The sequence below is a fragment of the Natator depressus genome, chromosome 3 (assembly GCF_965152275.1).
Source record: "Natator depressus isolate rNatDep1 chromosome 3, rNatDep2.hap1, whole genome shotgun sequence".
Classification (NCBI taxonomy): domain Eukaryota; kingdom Metazoa; phylum Chordata; order Testudines; family Cheloniidae; genus Natator; species Natator depressus.
In genome coordinates this window covers 60,641,819-60,659,310 of record NC_134236.1, presented here as the reverse complement: position 1 = coordinate 60,659,310, position 17,492 = coordinate 60,641,819, and the positions used below count along the sequence as shown (strand labels likewise).

Genomic DNA, 17,492 nt, shown 5'->3' with positions numbered 1-17,492 from the left:
AGGAACAAAAGTGGCAACTCAGCCTGGTAAACTTCTCTTTGGTGCATATTTGTTTAATTTGAAAGAACGTAACTTGTAGATGCTCCCTGATTTCAAATGAATATTTTATAACTGCTAAATTATAAACCTGGTGGTAGAGGGTGGGAAGCTGTTAATAATAAACTGGGGCCGTGGCGGGGAGAGGGGGGAAAGAGGGGAGATGGGATTATAGCAGAATGCTGACAAAAGCAAACCCTGACGATAGTCAAACTGATTTAAATTCAGAAGCATCAGGTCAGCGTGGAGAGCTTATTCATATCCATTTTTGCTAAAGATAACTTCCAAGAAAGCAACTGCAAGAAAAGGTAACTTAAAAGTTGCTTGCTATTCATTAGTTGTGTTGTATTTTGGATGGACTTCTGTATATGGATCAATTGTTTACCTAAGCCCTGGCTAACTTCAGTTCAGAACGCTGCATCTTCAGCTAATGTGATTGCTACTTACATTCAGCCAGGCTGAATAGAATTGGCTGGAATCCAGTTTTTCTGAAAGGGAAAAAAGTGAGGGGAGGATGGAAGGGATGCAGTTTCCCCCCCCCATCTAGAATAGATTATGCATTTTACTAAGCCTTTCTGCAGCCAGTTTATTTTCTTTTCCTAAGAACTGCCTTCCCTTCTGGAGTCACTGGACTCCACCCCTTCTCACTGACCAAAGTAAATCTGCACAATAATGAACCATATAAGGGAGGGATGACATCATCAGTGAGTGGTCCCAAGCTGTTTTGCACAACATTCACCTTTCATTGTTCTGATGACATGGCTGGAATGTGATGGCTAATTCCCTGTGGAGCAGGGGTTTGAGCATGGCCTGCTAAAGTTCTTCAGCAAACGTGGGGTGGTTTATTTTTTATTTTTATTTTTTTTCCTCTTGCAAATATATATATGTATATTCCTAATTGTAAGGTAAGAAAATCAAGATCTGCTTTTATTTAACAAATGTTAGTTGTTCTTGTACATGCGCCTTTCACTTGTTAATGGGTTTACTTGGCAAGGAAACAGCTGTAAGTGTTATTGAAAAGAACAGCTTGGGAACTGGGTTTGTACATTAATGAAGCACTGACTAATCTGACATGTTCTAAAGGGAGAACTCTGCAGTCTTTTAAGTTACAGCTCTCTCAAGACTTTAACTCACTTGGAAGGGAGGAAAAATTGTATTAAGGTAGGTTTCAGAGTAACAGCTGTGTTAGTCTGTATTCGTAAAAAGAAAAAAGAAAAGGAGTACTTGTGGCACCTTAGAGACTAAATGTCTTCTGCAGTTTCCACAATATGCTATGCATCCGATGAAGTGAGCTGTAGCTCACGAAAGCTCATGCTCAAATAAACTGGTTAGTCTCTAAGGTGCCACAAGTACTCCTTTTCTTTTTTTTTTTTTTTTTTTGTATTAAGGTACTGGAACATCATGGTCTTAAAATAACTTATTTGGAATGTTTGGGTTTGAAGAATTCAAAGACCATTTAAAGGTACACCTTGTTTTGGTGCTCATATTTTGTGCTTCTGTGTGTGTTTCTGTGTGTGTGCACACGCGCACAGACAACATATTGAAGTGTTAAGGAAAAGACAACCTCAGCCCAAAGATGGTTTGGGGGAATTTAATCTCTGATCTAAATTTTAAATCTTCCTTATCCCACTGATGTATTTTGAATGTTTTCTGCCCACATCCTTTTCTGACCTATGCTGCAATTCTGTATCTTTTAATTTATGATTTCTTTTAAAGCCAGAAGGAAAAAAAAAATCAGGGTAAAGTGCTATTGAGTATTTGGAGTATTACCTTGCATACTGAACAATTTTGTTTGTTTGTTTGTTTGAAGATCCTTGGTTCTTTTCTGAAGTGAATAAGGAGTTTGGAAAGCTGGCAAGGCATTGGAGCTAATAAGTGTAATTGCTCTAAATAGTGAGCTTACTCAGTGCGCAGTTTCAAAGAGGAGGGGACAAGTTAAGAGTGATGAGCCATGTTAACCAAATGTGATTTTAATAATAAATAAATAAAACTGAAACTGTCAGCTAGCAAGTTCCAAAAGAAGGAAGAAAAAAACAAAAACCTATTGTTGCTGTCTCAGGTCAGCAGAGTGTAGCCTCCTAAATAAAGGAAATGAGTTTTGCTCTCTAAGTTGATAATGGTTGTGAAGTTCCACAGGGCCAAAATTATTAATGTACAAGTCTGATTTCATTGAACACAGTCACTTCTCAGAAATTTGTAATGTGTGGTTTTCCTATGATAGACAAGATGGGTGAGGTAATGTCTCTCTCACCAACAGAAGTTGGTCCAATAAAAGATAAGCTTTCGAGCTACACAAAGCTCTTCAGATTTGGGAAATGTACTCAAAGTGTCACAGCTAAATACATGATTGAACAGTTAGTTTAGCATACATAGTCTATGCTTTAATTTTATGATGCAGGTAACATTTTTCCATAGATTACCAGCATTGGTGATCACATATTTAATGAACCTTTACTTTTTTATGCAATTTATAATTTGCTAAATTGAACAGCTGTTCATAAATATTCTGTATCAAGATAATTGCAACATACCTTCCCTTTTCCTTGTGCTAGATGGTGTTGGAATTTCAGGGACTAGCAAGAAAAGGAATTAATACAAATATATTTAATTCATTCTCTTCTCTTTGTCAGTTCATATGGACTTGGGGGAGAGGTTGAACCCCAAAATTTCAAAAATGTCCACTAATTTTGTGTGCCTTCATATATTCTGGAGTATCCCCTTTAATAGTAGGACGGATTTAGTTGTTTGTTTCCCAGGAAGACACTGAGCCCCAGCACCTTTCATTAACTTTCACTGGAATTGTGGGTGCTCAGAATCTATGCAAATCGGGGCCTAGGTGTCTCAAGATGTGCATCCAAAAATGGAGGTACTCAAAACTAGTGAATGTTCTTAAATATCTAGGAATCACTACACACCCCAACCCCCTCCCCCACCACACACACTCTCAATCTGGATGACAATTAGAGGATTTCCCAGTGACCTATGAAATAATATCTTCTCCAAAATCATTTGTGTAATTTAAGCATGAATAAAGTAGGGAAGGAATTGCTTTATTTAAAACATATACATTTTTAATTGAAAAAAAAATTCTACTCAGGTGTTCTTTAACAAGGTTTGATGGGCAATTAACTTTCTAACTCAGGGGTGGGGAAACTTTTTGGCCCGAGGGCCATATTGGGGAATAGAAATTGTATGGCAGGCCATGAATGCTCACAAAATTGGGCTTGGGGTATGGGAGGGGGTGCGGGCTCTGGGGTGGGGCTGGGGATGAGGAGTTTGGGGTGTAGGAAGGTCTCTGGGCTGGGACTGAGGGGTTTGGAGGTTTGGAGGGGGATCAGGGCTGGGGCAGGGGTGCGGGAGCAGTGGCATGTCCCTTCTCTGGCTCCTACGTGGAGGTGCGGCCAGACGGCTCTACATGCTGCCCCATCCATAGGCACCATCCCTGCAGCTCCCATTGGAGTGCCAGAGGGGGCCATTGAAGTAGGAGCCAGAGTGGGCCATGCTGTGGCTTCCCGGAGCCGCATGGTGCGGCCCCCAACCCTGCGCCCCAGCTGGAGCACCGGAGCAGGGCCTAGCTGCGTGGTGCAGCTCGCGGGCCAGTTTTTTGCCTACCCCTGTTCTAACTGGAAACAATGAGTTGCATGGCCTCTCAAGTGCTCCTGCAGAAACAAACTCCCTGTATGACAACACTGCAATTAAAACCTGTGCCAGCTGAGTTGGGCTCACGGGGCTCAGGCTAAGGGGCTGTTTAATTGCGGTGTAGACATTCGGGCTTGGGCTGGAGCCCAGGCTTTAGGACCCTGCAAGGTGGGAAAGCCCCAGAGCTCAGGCTGCAGACCAAGCTCAAACGTCTGAGTCCCCTGGGCCAGCCCTGGGTTTGTAACTGCAGCGTAGACATACCCTCTGGCTCTGTGGCTCAAGTTGAAAGACAGGAAAAAGGAGCTTGCTTTCCTGGTGCTTCCTCAAGATTGTTGTGTGACTGGCAGGAGTGGTGTAAGCTGGTGCAATAGGCCCCCTCAAAGAGGAAGATGGCTTTCATTAGCTGGCTTCATCTTCATAATAACTTACTCTATAGATTTGAATTTTTATTTATATACATGCCCCCACCATTCACAAACCACAGGAAACGTAATATACTAACATCAGATGTTTTCAGTGTTAGAAACGTAAATAGCTAAAGTGTGTATTTCTATCCTTTAACAGTAATTCTGAAATTTATTATTTTTTCTTCTTTGCATTGCGGGAGCACCTAGGAGCTCCACTAACGCCATTGTGCCATGTCCTCCTTGTGCTAGGCACTATACAAACAGAACTGAAAAACGGTGCCTGCTCCAAAGAGCTTACACAGTTTCTCCCTCCTCTGACGCTATCCATTATCCGACTGAACTGGGGGTTCTATTCCTGGTGCTGCCATTGATTTGCGTGGGCAAATTACTTTACTCTGTGCCCCAGATCTCCACATCTGTATAATGAAGTTAATGATGTTTACCCAGCATTATAAAGTACCGTGAGACATAAAAATGAAAAGTGCAATATAATCTATTATAACGATTTTCAAAAGTCATTTGGGATACTTGAATTTTTGGATGCTCAATTTGAAACACCCTAAAGGGGCCTGATTTTTAGAGACTGCTGAGCACCTTCCCTTTGAAAATCAGGAGTTTTAAATTATCTCAAGTTGGGCACCTAAAATTGCTAGTCACTTCTGAAAATCCTGGCTTATAAATTTATCTAGGTTCTCATATTGACTCTAAGTGCTAACTATCATTATCGGTTTTTATTCACCATCCATTGCAAAGTACGTTTAGTAAATTTCAAATTTGTGCATGACATTGTAAAATTGCCCCTATGGCTATTGAAGCAGAAACTTTCCATATGTTTTAGATCAGAATGATGTTTTTATTCTATGCACACTTCGGAGAAGGATTGGTTGGAAGTTATAAAGCACAGAAAGATTTTAAAAATTTACGTTTGTTTTGAAATCTTCAATATATTTGAGAGAAAAGAATTCATATGTATTAGGTGAACTACACCAAAAGAAACTTGGTTGTCACTGTTTTAAAGGATAACAGATTGGCTGTTTAAGAAGACCTTCAGTTGTCAGTCCATTATATCTATTGTTAGCTATATTTAGCTGTGTAATAAGCAGCAGTTGACTGCTTGGTATTGAAGTACTCATACTGTATGAACAGCAATAGTCTTGATGTGTTTCAGTGAAGCAAAGAACAGTGTTTCTCCCTGTCTATATTGTGAACCAACCAGCCAACTGAATGAAATCCCTCTGGCCTTTTTCCTCACCTCCATCAGCCAAAATTGGCCCTCGATATTGGTTGAGGTTCCAGTATTTCTCTTACTGGTGTCCAAACAAAGTAAGTCCCATGTAAACTAGATCTCCATAACAACTCTACTCTAAACTCTTCAGGTGACACACTTGCACTGTCCTTTTAAAAAATGTTTTCTCCACCTGTAATACGTAATGAATGTTGAAGTCCAGCTCTACTCTGAAAAGCGACTCTAGGAAAATGGCATTGTGGGGTTCCATGTTTGTGTGTCAAAGATTGAACTTGACAGATGCAGGAAAAAGACATAGGACAACAATATGTGGGTAAACTAAGGCTGTAACTTTATTTTTTCCATAAACCAATCAGCATTACAAGGAGAGTAAAACCACCCAGCAGACCAAGTCCAATGCAGATTCCAACTAAGAAACCCTCACTGAGCTTCCCCTATTTTGCTACTATATAAGAGATTAGGTCCAGCAGCCTATTTCCCCTTTCACCTGTTCTTCATCGTATGAGTGTTAGGGGCCCAGATGAAAGAAGACCTCTGTCTGCACTAAACCTTGTAGATTGATACACTTGCCCATCAAATCTCAGTCCCAACTGCCAGACCTTAATCATGTACCAGTTTGCCAGTTGGGATTGCACCATATTCCATACTAGACTCCTGCAAATTTGTCACATATATATATATAATAACAGAGTTATAGAGACAGAGTTAAGTGCTCTGAAGGTCCAACACTACACTTGTAAAAATGCACACACTCACTAATTCATTCATTCATACAGAAGTACTGTAACATTAATTCTTTAAAAGTAGCTGTACTGTTTGTGAAAGGTTCAAGCCTGACTGCCCCAGAAATAGTAGTGCTTTCTGAGTAGGGATGGCATAACAATGGCAGTGCCAGCTTACCTGCGTGGCTCTGCTCCTGGATCTCATCCCCAACTTCCCTTCTATCTTAATAAACAGTTCTTTCTGTAAGGAGCTTTATTATTAATAGTTTCCAGTTACGGTTCTAACTCTGCTTAGCAGATTAATTGGCATACACAATTGTTGACAGATGGCCAGTACTATCAAACCCCAAGCAGGGCCAAGCAGGTGCCTGGGGCCGCAATCTTAAAGGAGCAGTCATTAGGGCGTCCGTGCGTCATTAGGGCGGCTTGGGTTTTCTCGCCGTGACGGCAATTCAGTGGCAGCTTGTATCCTCACAGTCCCGCGGCAGCAATTTGGTGGCAGCTTCCTTCTTCGGGTGGCAATCCGGCGCACTGCTTGGGGTGGCAAAAAGTGTAGAGCCAGCCCTGACCATAAGCATTGGAAAATCAGGGGTCAGGCATGCAAAAACCATGAGACTGGCTTAGAAATCATGAGATTTAAAAAAAAAACAAAAAAACCCCACCATTTTGGTTCTTTTTATTTGCCTTCTGATTTTTGAACCTTTAGGATATGTGGGGGTCACATTTCCAAGCTTTTCTCTGCAACTCTGAGGACTAGAAACATACTATTTCTTTCTTTTTTTTAAATGAAAGCTCAAGTTCTCACATATTTGTATGACTCCAGGAGCTGGGTGTTTAAGAATAACACTAAATATTATGAGTCATGATAAAATAGTGAGAGTTGGCAGCACTATACCATGGCTTCATAAGTAAAGGAAAAGAGTTTTTACATAACCCTCAGTGAAAGTAGGTATCCTATGTTTTTAAAAACACAGCAGGAAGCCCATCAGTGGGAGTATGGGGAAAGTTCTAGGCAGAAACTCTTGAATACTGCAGAGAGAGATGGAGTAGCCTTGGGAATAATAGGCTTTGCTAATAAAATTCCTTGTTCAGTGTTAGAAGTGACACTTTCTGTGATTCTTTATCTTTGTCGGATGACGCTCTAACTTGACACACACAACCTGGATACAGCACCTGTTAGCGTAGTTTAATCTCCATGTCCATTCAGTCCTTTTCCAACAGTCTCAGAAAACTAGATCATGGAGAATAATCTATAACAAATTACACAACAAGGCTAGCTGTTGTTTCTGCTGTTTTAATATCAACCTCAAGAAAGTCATAATCTTCTTGCTATTTAAAAATACATTGTGGATTGTACTGCATTGGTCAGCTGTGAGTAATCAGATAAGTCACATGACCTTTCCTGGCGTGTGCAAGGACTTCTGATGCAAATACTTAATTTCTGCTAATATTTGTCCATGTGACTTTGACACCTCTTCTGTGAATATTTATGCCAGTAAAGGTTGTTTATTCAGATATTAGTGAGAAATGAATGCAAGAAGCAAGTGTATAGTTGAAGCAAATTCATTTAGGTCAAGATTTTCAAAACTGAGGATTGATTTTTGGGAACCCAATTTGCAATACTCTAAAAGGGGCCTGGTTTTTTCCCCAGAGGACAGATGGATGTTGACTAGAACAAGTGCAATGGTTAGTGTGGTTGTCATTTTGGTTTTTTATAAATTTGGATGGGGGGGGATTTTTTTGGCAGCCATTATTAAACACCCCATTTGGTATAACTATTCCAACCTAATCCCCAGGGCAACATAGCTACATCAATGGAAGAATACTTCCATTGATGTAGCTGCCATCATTCAAGGAGGTGGTGTTCCAACACCAATGGAAAGACCACTTCCATGGGTGTAGGCTGCATGTACTCTACAAGGTTATGTGAACATAGCTACAACTATGCCAGTATAGTCTCCATAGTGTGTAGACATACCATTAAATGCCCTTAGACTGGTACCCACCTACCAAAACTAACTTACATCTCCTCCCTGTGTGTTGCCTTTAAATTTTGCCTACTGAATCCTACTGAAAACTTGTCTAACTAGAGTAACTCATAAAGAGGAAAAAAGAAAATAACAGGACGGTGAAAGAGGGAGTAAATTAAAGTATCATCCATTCTACTTTTTTCTTGTTCTTTGGTATGTACTGGACACCCATTTAGTTTCCTTTATGCTCATTCAAATATTTGGTGTAAGGTCATAGAGGAGTTTTTAAACTAAGGACTGGGGGAAAGCCAACAAATGCTGAGGAGCGTGCAGTTCAGACAGATGCATCGCTTAGGGGAGGATTTATTAACGAGGATTCTCTATATCATATTAAAGAGGAGAGGATAGAAGTTGATTAAGTACAGGTAGAAGTTGAAGAGAAGCAGTCAAATGAGAGAGCCCCAGCCAATTACATCACATGAACACAGCTAACTAAATACTGATACATTTTATCAGCGCTTGCATACAAATGCAAGAAGTCCAAATACTAAACTGCATGAACTTGAATGCCTGGAATTAAGTGAGAATATTGAGATAATAGGCATCATAGAAAATTGGTGGAACTTTGATGTTACCATGTCCCATTGATTATCAAAGTACAAAATATATAGGCATGACAGAAAAGGTGGCACTGGTGGGAGAGTGGCACTGTATGTGAAAAAATAGAGTCAAATATAATAAAAATCTTAAATGAATCAAACAGTACCAGAGAATCTCTATGGATAGAAATTCCGTGCTTGAATAATAAGACTATAGCAGTAGGAATATACTACTGACCGCCTGACAAGGATGGTGATGGTAATTGTGAAATCCCTAGGGAGGTTAATGAGGTTACAAAAACAGACAACCCAATAATATTGTGGGGTTTCAGTTATACCCATGTTGACTGGGAATGTGTCACCTGAGGATGGCATGCAGAGATAAAATTTCTACACATCGTTAATTACTGCTTCTTGGGCAGCTGGTCCTGGAACCCACAAGTGGAGAGACAATTCTTGATTTAGTCCTAAGTGGTCCACAGGATCTGGTCCAAGAGGTGAATATAGATGAATCACTCTAATAGTGACTATAATGTAATTAAATTTAACATCCTTGTATGGGGGAAAATGCTAAGAAATCTACCACACTAGCATTATCTTCAAAAATGGGAGCTATGCAAAAATGAGGAGGCTAGTTAAATGGAAATTAAAAGGAACAGTCACAAGAGTGAAATGTCTGTTAGCTGCATGGAAACTTTTAAAAAACATCATAATAGAGTCTCAAATTATATGTATTCCCCAAATAATAAAAAAAATAGTAAGGGAACAAAAAAAACCAAAGCATGGCTATACAGCGGAGTAAAAGAGGCAGTTAGAGACAAAAAGGCATCCTTTAAAAATTGGAAGACAAATCCGACTGAGGAAGATAGAAAGGAATATAAATTCTCTCAAGTCAAGTGTAAAAGTATAATTAGGCAGGCCAAAAAAGCACTTCAAGAACAACTAGCAAAAGACAAAAAAACTAACAGCAAAATTTTTTTTAGTACATCAGAAGTAGGAAGCCTGCCAAATAATCAGTGGGACCACTGGACAATCGAGGGGCTAAAGGAGCACTCAAAGAAGACAAGGCCATTGTGGAGAAGCTAATGAATTATTTGCATCCGTCTTAACTGCAGAGGATGTGAGAGAGATTCCTACACCTGAGCCATTCTTTTTAGGTGAAAATCTGAGGTACTATCCCAGACTGAGTTCTCAGTAGAGAAGGTTTTGGAACAAATTGGTAAATTAAACAGTAATAAGTCAGTAGGACTAAAGGGTATTCACCTAAGAGTTCTTAAGGATCTGAAATATGAAATTGCAGAACTATTAACTGCAATATATATTTCTTAAATACTAGATCACTGATGGATAGTTAATGTAATGCCACTTTTTAAAAAAAAGTTCCAGAGGCAATCCTAACTTCAGTACCAGACAAATTATAGTAAAGAATAGAATTATGAGTGAACATGATTTGTTGGGCAAGAATCAACATGACTTTTGTAAAAGGAAATCACGCCTCCCCAATCTATTAGAATTCTTTGAGGAGGTCAGAGAACTTGTGGACAAGACTTATTCCACTGATATTGTGTACTTGGACTTCCAGAAAGCCTGTGAAAAGGTCCCTCACCAAAGTCTCTTAAGCAAAGTGGAATAAGAGGGAAGGTCCTCTCATGGATCAGTAACTGGTTAAAAGATAGGAAACAAAGGGTAGACATAGATTGTCACTTTTCACAGTGGATAGGAAAATAGCAGAGGCCTCCAAGGATTTGTAGGGGACCAGTGTTATTCAACATATTAAGAAGTGATCTGGAAAAAGGGGTAAACAAACAATGAGGTGGCAAAGTTTGTAGACAATATAAAATTACTCAAGATAGTTAAGTCCAAAGCTGATTGTGAAGAATTAGAAAGGAATCTCACAAAACTGGTTGTCTGGGCAACAAAATGGCAGATGAAATTCAATGTTGATAAACGCAAAGTAATGCAAATTGGAAAATGTAATCCCAATTATAAATACAAAATGATGGGGTCTAAATTAGCTGTTTCCACTCAAGAAAGAGATCTTGGAGTCCTTGTGGATAAGTCTCTGAAAACATGCGCTCAATATGCAGGAGCAGTCAAGAAAGCTAACAGAATGTTAGGAATGATTAGGAAAGGGATAGATAATAAAACAGAAAATGTCATAATGCCACTACATAAATCCATGTTATGGCCACAACTTCAATACTGCACATAGTTCTGGTCACCAATCTCAAAAAGATATATTAGAATTGGGAAAAGTACAGACAAGGGCAACAAAAGTGATTAGGATATGGAACAACGTCTCGATGAGAAAAAAATTAAAAAGACTGTGACTGTTCAGGTTGAAAAGAGAAAGGGGGATATGAATGAGGTCTATAAAATCATGAATGATGTAGAGAAAGTGAATGAGGAAGTGTTATTTACCCCTGTATGTAATAGCATTACTAGGGGTCACCCAATGAAATTAATAGGCAGCAAATTTAAAACAACCATAAGGAAGTATTTCTTCACACAAGACACAGTCAACTGTGGAACTCATTGCCAGAGGATGTTGTGAAGACCAAAAGTATGACAGGGTTAAAAAAAGAATTAGATAAGTTCATGGAGGATAGGCCCATCAATGGTTATTAGCCAGGATGGGCAGGGATGTAACCCCCTGCTCTGGGTCTCCCGAAACTTCTGACTACCTGAAGTTGGGACTGGACGATGGGATGGATCATTCAATTATTACATTGTTCAGTTCATTTCCTCTGAAGCATTTGTCACTGACCACTGCTGGAAGATAGGATACTGGGTTAGATGGACCATTGGTCTGAACCAATTTTTATGTTCTCATGAATCTAATTTACACTGAGCCAGATTCAGAGGGGATGTGCATCTTAATTGAATGTCAGTAATTCAAACACCTAGGCTGTTTTAAATTAACTTTTTGGGGAAAAGGGGCCTGAGAGTTTTCAAGGATACAGTTCTTTTTGCTTACCTGACCTTATAAGAGCTTAGTTCATCAGTTCTTGTTTGTTAAGAAATTTGCAGTCCGGAGGTTGGTGTTGGTAGTGCCATCCTATGCACAATTTCCTAGAACGTATAAAGATAGTGCATGTTGCTTGGGGATCTTCTTTTTTTTCCACTTAATTTTTTCACATCTCTTAGGGGCTGCAACAGACAAACTGATTTACTCCCGTTCCTGGTATATTTTCTTTTATCTTCTGCTAGCTACCCTGATTTTCCCCTCTCTTTCCCCTTCCCATTTCTCTGTGCTATGTGCTACAGCATCCTATACCTGATGGTTAAAGCAGCAAGTTTGTCACGGAGGTCACGGAAGTCACAGATTCCGTGACTTTCAGTGACCTCTGTGACTTCTGCAGCAGTCGGTGCACCTGGCTCAGGGACAGCTCAGGCAGCCCCTGCATCAGGTGCACTGGCCACTGCTGGGGCAGTCTCAGGCCACTGCGCCTTTGTGCCCAGCAGCAGAGTTTGGGTGTGGCACGGGACAGGGTGAGTCGGTCTCTGGGTGGTACTTACCTGGGGGGATCCCCAGAAGCAGCAACATACCCCTTGCTCAGCTAGTTGGCGGAGGCATGGGCAGGCAGCTCTGCATGCTGCCTCCACCCAGAGCGCTGACTTCACACCTCCCATTGGCTGGGAACCGTGGCCAATGGAAGCTGCGGGGGCGGTGCCTGCAGGTGGAGGCGGCCATGCTTCCACCTAGCAGCTGAGTGAGGGGGATGTTGCCACTTCCAGGGAGCCCCCCAGGTAAGCGCCACCCAGATCCTGCCTCACCCCATCCCGTGCCCCAACCCTCTGCCCCGTCCCACACCCAAACTCTATTGCTGCTGGGGGGGAGGTGCAGAGCCAGGTAGGGAGCCTGCTGGCCCCGCCAACCCCCCTTTACCTCCCCCCCCAGCACCAGCGGGGGTCCTGGGCCATGCACTGCCGCCCGTGCTCCCCTATCACCAGCGGGGGTCTCGGCCCACATGCCGCCCTTCCCCCAACCCCCGCAAGCAGCTGGCCTGCCCTCCCCCAGCACTCGTGGGGCCTCTGGGCAGACCTCCCAAGTTTTATTCACTGGTATTTTTAGTAACAGTCATGGACAGGTCACGGGCCGTGAATTTTTGTTTACTGTCCGTGACCTGTCTGTGACTTTTACTAAAAATACTCATGGTTAAAACGTAGCCTCACTGATAATTGCTGCTCCCACTGTTGCCTTTCCTCCTGAGCCAACAATGAATTCCATTTCTAACGTTGCTAGTCTCCTCTTCCACCCACGTCCCATCCCACCCTTTCATTCAGTCACACTCTTTGACACTCGCCTCCCCTGCCTAGTGCATCCTTCAGTGTTCTGGCTTCCCTCCCCTTTCTTATGGCTTTTTATCCCAGTTCCTGGTCTTTTTTGATCCCCATGGAATCAGGAGTGAGACATTAATTGTCACTGGCAACCAAGTTAATGTAGTTCTTGCTATTAAATCAAGGTTCAGATAAATTAGCTCTTCACTTGGTTGTGAAGGGTTAAAATGTTTTGGATATAGATTGAAGAAAGCAAATGAATTTGTATTGTTGGATGGATCTTCATATGGGAACTCAGAGTACTTTGATAATGGATTGAACAGTATGTAGTTTCCCAGTAATTTGTGTAAACATATCTGTATCTTCTTCTTTAAAACAATATTGTTACTTTTTTTACAGCAGTACTCCTAAATTTATGGCAACAAATATCCCTACAACAACAGTAACTCTTTATATCGGTGGAAAAACATCTCTTTTACAAATCTCTGCTAAATAATGCACTAGCACTTTCTATGTTGATATCTGTGTGTTCTGGATTTAAAGCACAAGCCTAAAATGTATAAAACTGTGCTTTGTTTCTGCTTTGAAATGTTATATGAATAGGGCTGGAAAAGCATCATTGCACATAAGACAGATTTAAATCATTTTTCTGATAATAATAGATCTAGTTCATATATCAGCCTTTACATTCTGTGAAATGTCAGAAAATTCAATTGCTCTCTAGTTTCTGTATGTCAAGTGGAGAATTTGTGTTATAGCCAAAGCTTTGATCAGTCTGATCCTCGCAGTCAGTAGAGTGGTACCAGTTGTGTACTGTGTTGTATGTGGAATTGAGCCCAGGAAAATAAACACTTTTAAGTCTTTAACGTAGCAGTCATTAAGCAGACAAACTTATTTTTATATTAATTTTCCACTGCTGCAATGTCTAGATGGTGACCGAGTTCTGACATCCTGTACTTCTGTTCCGCTATTTCACTTCTGACCAGTGTTGATCTGGTGAAGCCTGGCTGCTTGAAGCTACTCACTCAATTCTGATCTCATTTCACGCATTCTTGCATGTACAACAAAGTAATGAGGCTTCCATCTTATAAAGTAGGCACAGTATAAATGGGACAGTAAATCTATAGATATGTCCTGTTGAGTAAACTGTACACTTTTTCAGGTGGGATGATGATGGAGAAATACATTTAGAATAGTTCAGTTCAAAGCTGTATGTTAAAATCTTCTTTGTCACCTCTGCAACTGAAAATAACATATTCTGCAACTGAATGATGCCACATATATATTGGATTAAAGAGGAAATCTGAAATAATGTATTTACACCCAGATAAAGGGAAAAATATGTAGGGAGGATAAAGTCTTACACCTGACACTTGTTTTCAGGATACTCAATGATTCTGTGTGATTTCCAGTAAGCTTCCTAATTTAAATAACTGTGCTTTGGGAGACTTATATGGAACCAAGTGTTGAAAGAGTGCTCTTGGACACTAAAGCAAACATGAAAACCTGTAGAAAATGTGGCTGAAACTTGAAATGTAAAGGGAAAATTGCACTTGAATAATGTATTTATTCCATTTTTTTCAGGTTAAAGAAGCTTCTTGAACAGGAAAAAATCTATCAAGCCCGTAAGGAGAAAGAACATACAAAGAGACTCAATAAACTGAGAGACGAACTGGTCAAACTCAAGTCATTTGCACTCATGCTGGTGGATGAGAGACAAATGCATATTGAACAACTTGGTCAGCAAAGTCAGAAAATACAAGATCTTGCTCAGAAACTAAAGGAAGAAGAAGAAAAGCTTAAAGTTATTAGTTCAAAAACAAAAGAAGATGGACAAAAATTGATTAAGTTAGAAGCAGAACTTGAACACAAGACATTATCGTTTTCTCAAGAGCATGAGGAGATGACCGCTAAACTGGGTAATCAAGAGTCACATAATAGACAGCTGAGACTTAAGCTGGTTGGTTTGACTCGTAGAATTGAGGAGCTAGAAGAAACTAACAAAAATCTTCAAAAGGCTGAGGAAGAACTTCAGGAATTAAGAGATAAAATAGCAAAAGGAGAATGTGGAAACTCTAGCTTGATGGCTGAAGTGGAAAACCTACGCAAGCGTGTACTTGAAATGGAAGGCAAAGATGAGGAGATCACAAAAACTGAATCCCAGTGTAGAGAGCTGAAAAAGAAACTGCAAGAGGAAGAACATCATAGCAAAGAGCTGAAACTTGAAGTGGAAAAATTGCAGAAGAGAATGTCAGAACTGGAGAAGCTGGAAGAGGCTTTTAGTAAAAGTAAGTCTGAATGTACCCAGTTGCACTTAAATCTGGAGAAAGAAAAGAATTTAACCAAAGACTTAATAAGTGAGTTGGACATGGTGAAGACTCGAGTGAAAGATCTTGAATCTTCAGAAAGTAAGTTGGAAAAAGCTGAACTAAGCTTAAAGGAGGACCTTACCAAGCTGAAGTCATTTACTGTCATGCTGGTGGATGAAAGAAAAAATATGATGGAAAAAATAAAGCAGGAAGAAAGAAAAATTGAAGGTCTGAACAAAAATGTTAAGGTGGAACAAGGTAAAGTTATGGATGTGACTGAGAAACTAATAGATGAAAGTAAGAAGCTTTTGAAACTGAAAACTGAAATGGAGGAAAAAGTGTCCAGTTTAACAAAGGAAAGAGATGAGTTAATTGGGAAACTGAAAAGTGAAGAAGAAAAATCCTCTGAACTGAGTTGTAGAGTTGATTTGTTAAAGAAAAGAATTGAAGGTATAGAGGAAGTAGAAAGAGAAATAGCAAGAGGTCGAGCCAGAAAAGGACCAGAACTTGCTTATCATGAGGACAACAAGATTAAAGAACTAACCACTGAAATTGAAAGACTGAAAAAACGTCTCAAACAATTGGAAGTGGTTGAAGGAGACTTGATGAAGACAGAGGATGAATATGATCAGCTGGAGCAGAAATTTAGGACTGAGCAGAACAAAGCTAACTTCCTTTCTCAACAACTGGAGGAAATGAAGCTCCAGATTGCCAAAAACAAAGCAATAGAGAAGGGTGAAGTGGTGAGTCAGGAAGCAGAGTTGAGGCATAGATTTCGGTTAGAAGAAGCTAAAAGCAGAGATTTGAAAGCAGAAGTGCAAGCTCTTAAGGAAAAAATTCATGAGCTGATGAACAAAGAAGACCAGCTTTCCCAGCTCCAGGTTGATTATTCCGTTCTTCAGCAAAGATTTATGGAAGAAGAAGATAAAAACAAAAATATGGGTCAGGAAGTCCTGAACTTAACAAAAGAGTTAGAGCTTTCTAAGCGTTACAGTCGTGTCCTCAGACCCAGTATGAATGGTAGAAGAATGGTAGATGTTCCTGTGACATCCACTGGGGTGCAGACTGATGCAGTAAGCAGTGAAGCAGCAGAAGAAGAAACCCCAGCCGTGTTTATAAGGAAATCCTTCCAAGAGGAAAATCACATCATGAGTAATCTGCGACAGGTAGGGCTGAAAAAACCCATAGAGCGCTCATCTGTGCTTGACAGGTATCCCCCAGCAGCAAATGAGCTTGCAATGAGGAAATCCTGGATACCATGGATGAGAAAAAGAGAGAATGTGTCCCAGGCAGCTCATGATAAAGGAGCCCGAACACATGGTGGCCCTGGACATCCTGGAGAGGTTGTCCTTTCCCCAAAGCAGGGGCAACCTCTTCATATTCGGGTGACTCCAGATCATGAGAATAGTACAGCTACTCTGGAGATAACTAGCCCAACATCTGAGGAATTCTTTTCAAGCACCACTGTCATTCCAACCTTGGGAAATCAGAAGCCACGGATTACCATCATTCCCTCTCCAAATGTGTCTCAAAAAGGAAAAGGTGGTGAGAGCTCAGTGGGCCCAGAGCGTGCTATGTCACCTGTTACTATAACTACATTCTCCAGAGAAAAGTCCTCAGATGGAGGGAGAGCTCCTTTCATGGAAAGACCCACGTCCCCAATTCAGATAATGACAGTATCTACGTCTGCAGCACCAGCAGAAATCTCTGTCTCTCCAGAATTGCAGGATATGACCATGGGAAGGGCTGTTTTCAAAGTAACACCAGAAAAACAAACTGTCCCAACCCCAATCCGGAAGTACAATGCCAATGCCAACATTATAACAACAGAGGACAACAAAATTCACATTCACTTAGGTTCTCAGTTTAAACGCTCCCCTGGTGCTGCTTCTGAGGGAGCCAGTCCTGTGATAACAGTCAGACCAATTAATGTTGCAGCAGAAAAGGAGGTTATGACTGGTACCGTCCTTCGTTCCCCCAGGAACCATTTCTCCTCCAGGCCTGGAGCAAGCAAAGTGACAAGTACCATAACTATAACTCCAGTTACAACATCATCCACACGAGGAACACAATCAGTGGTAAGTAACAGAGAATTCCATGGGATATCTGCCCAGACTCATGGTGGGGAGATGGGAAGCCATAAAATGGACTTGCTGTGAGACCGCCTTGTAGAAGAACAGTTGCAAAAAACTGTTAATGTTACTGATTTCACTGGAGTTATTCTGGATTTCAATTGGGATAACTAGAGCAGAATTTGCCCTGTTGTGTTTTAAATGGTCCATT

The 17,492-nt window shown here is 40.7% G+C and overlaps 1 protein-coding gene across 6 annotated transcripts in view; it reads left to right on the top strand.

Moving 5' to 3' along the window:
* Window positions 1–17,492, top strand: part of FILIP1 (filamin A interacting protein 1) — a 167,176-nt gene that overhangs the window by 136,430 nt on the left and 13,254 nt on the right. For 3 of the 6 annotated variants that reach the window (XM_074947996.1, XM_074947997.1, XM_074947995.1), the window contains exon 5: window positions 14,485–17,287. In XM_074947996.1, the coding sequence (XP_074804097.1) occupies window positions 14,485–17,287 (2,803 nt within the window). Of the gene's footprint in view, window positions 1–327; window positions 345–793; window positions 942–1,078; window positions 1,198–14,484; window positions 17,288–17,492 lie in introns of those variants that run through there. The other 3 variants (XM_074948000.1, XM_074947999.1, XM_074947998.1) reach the window with 3 other exon arrangements.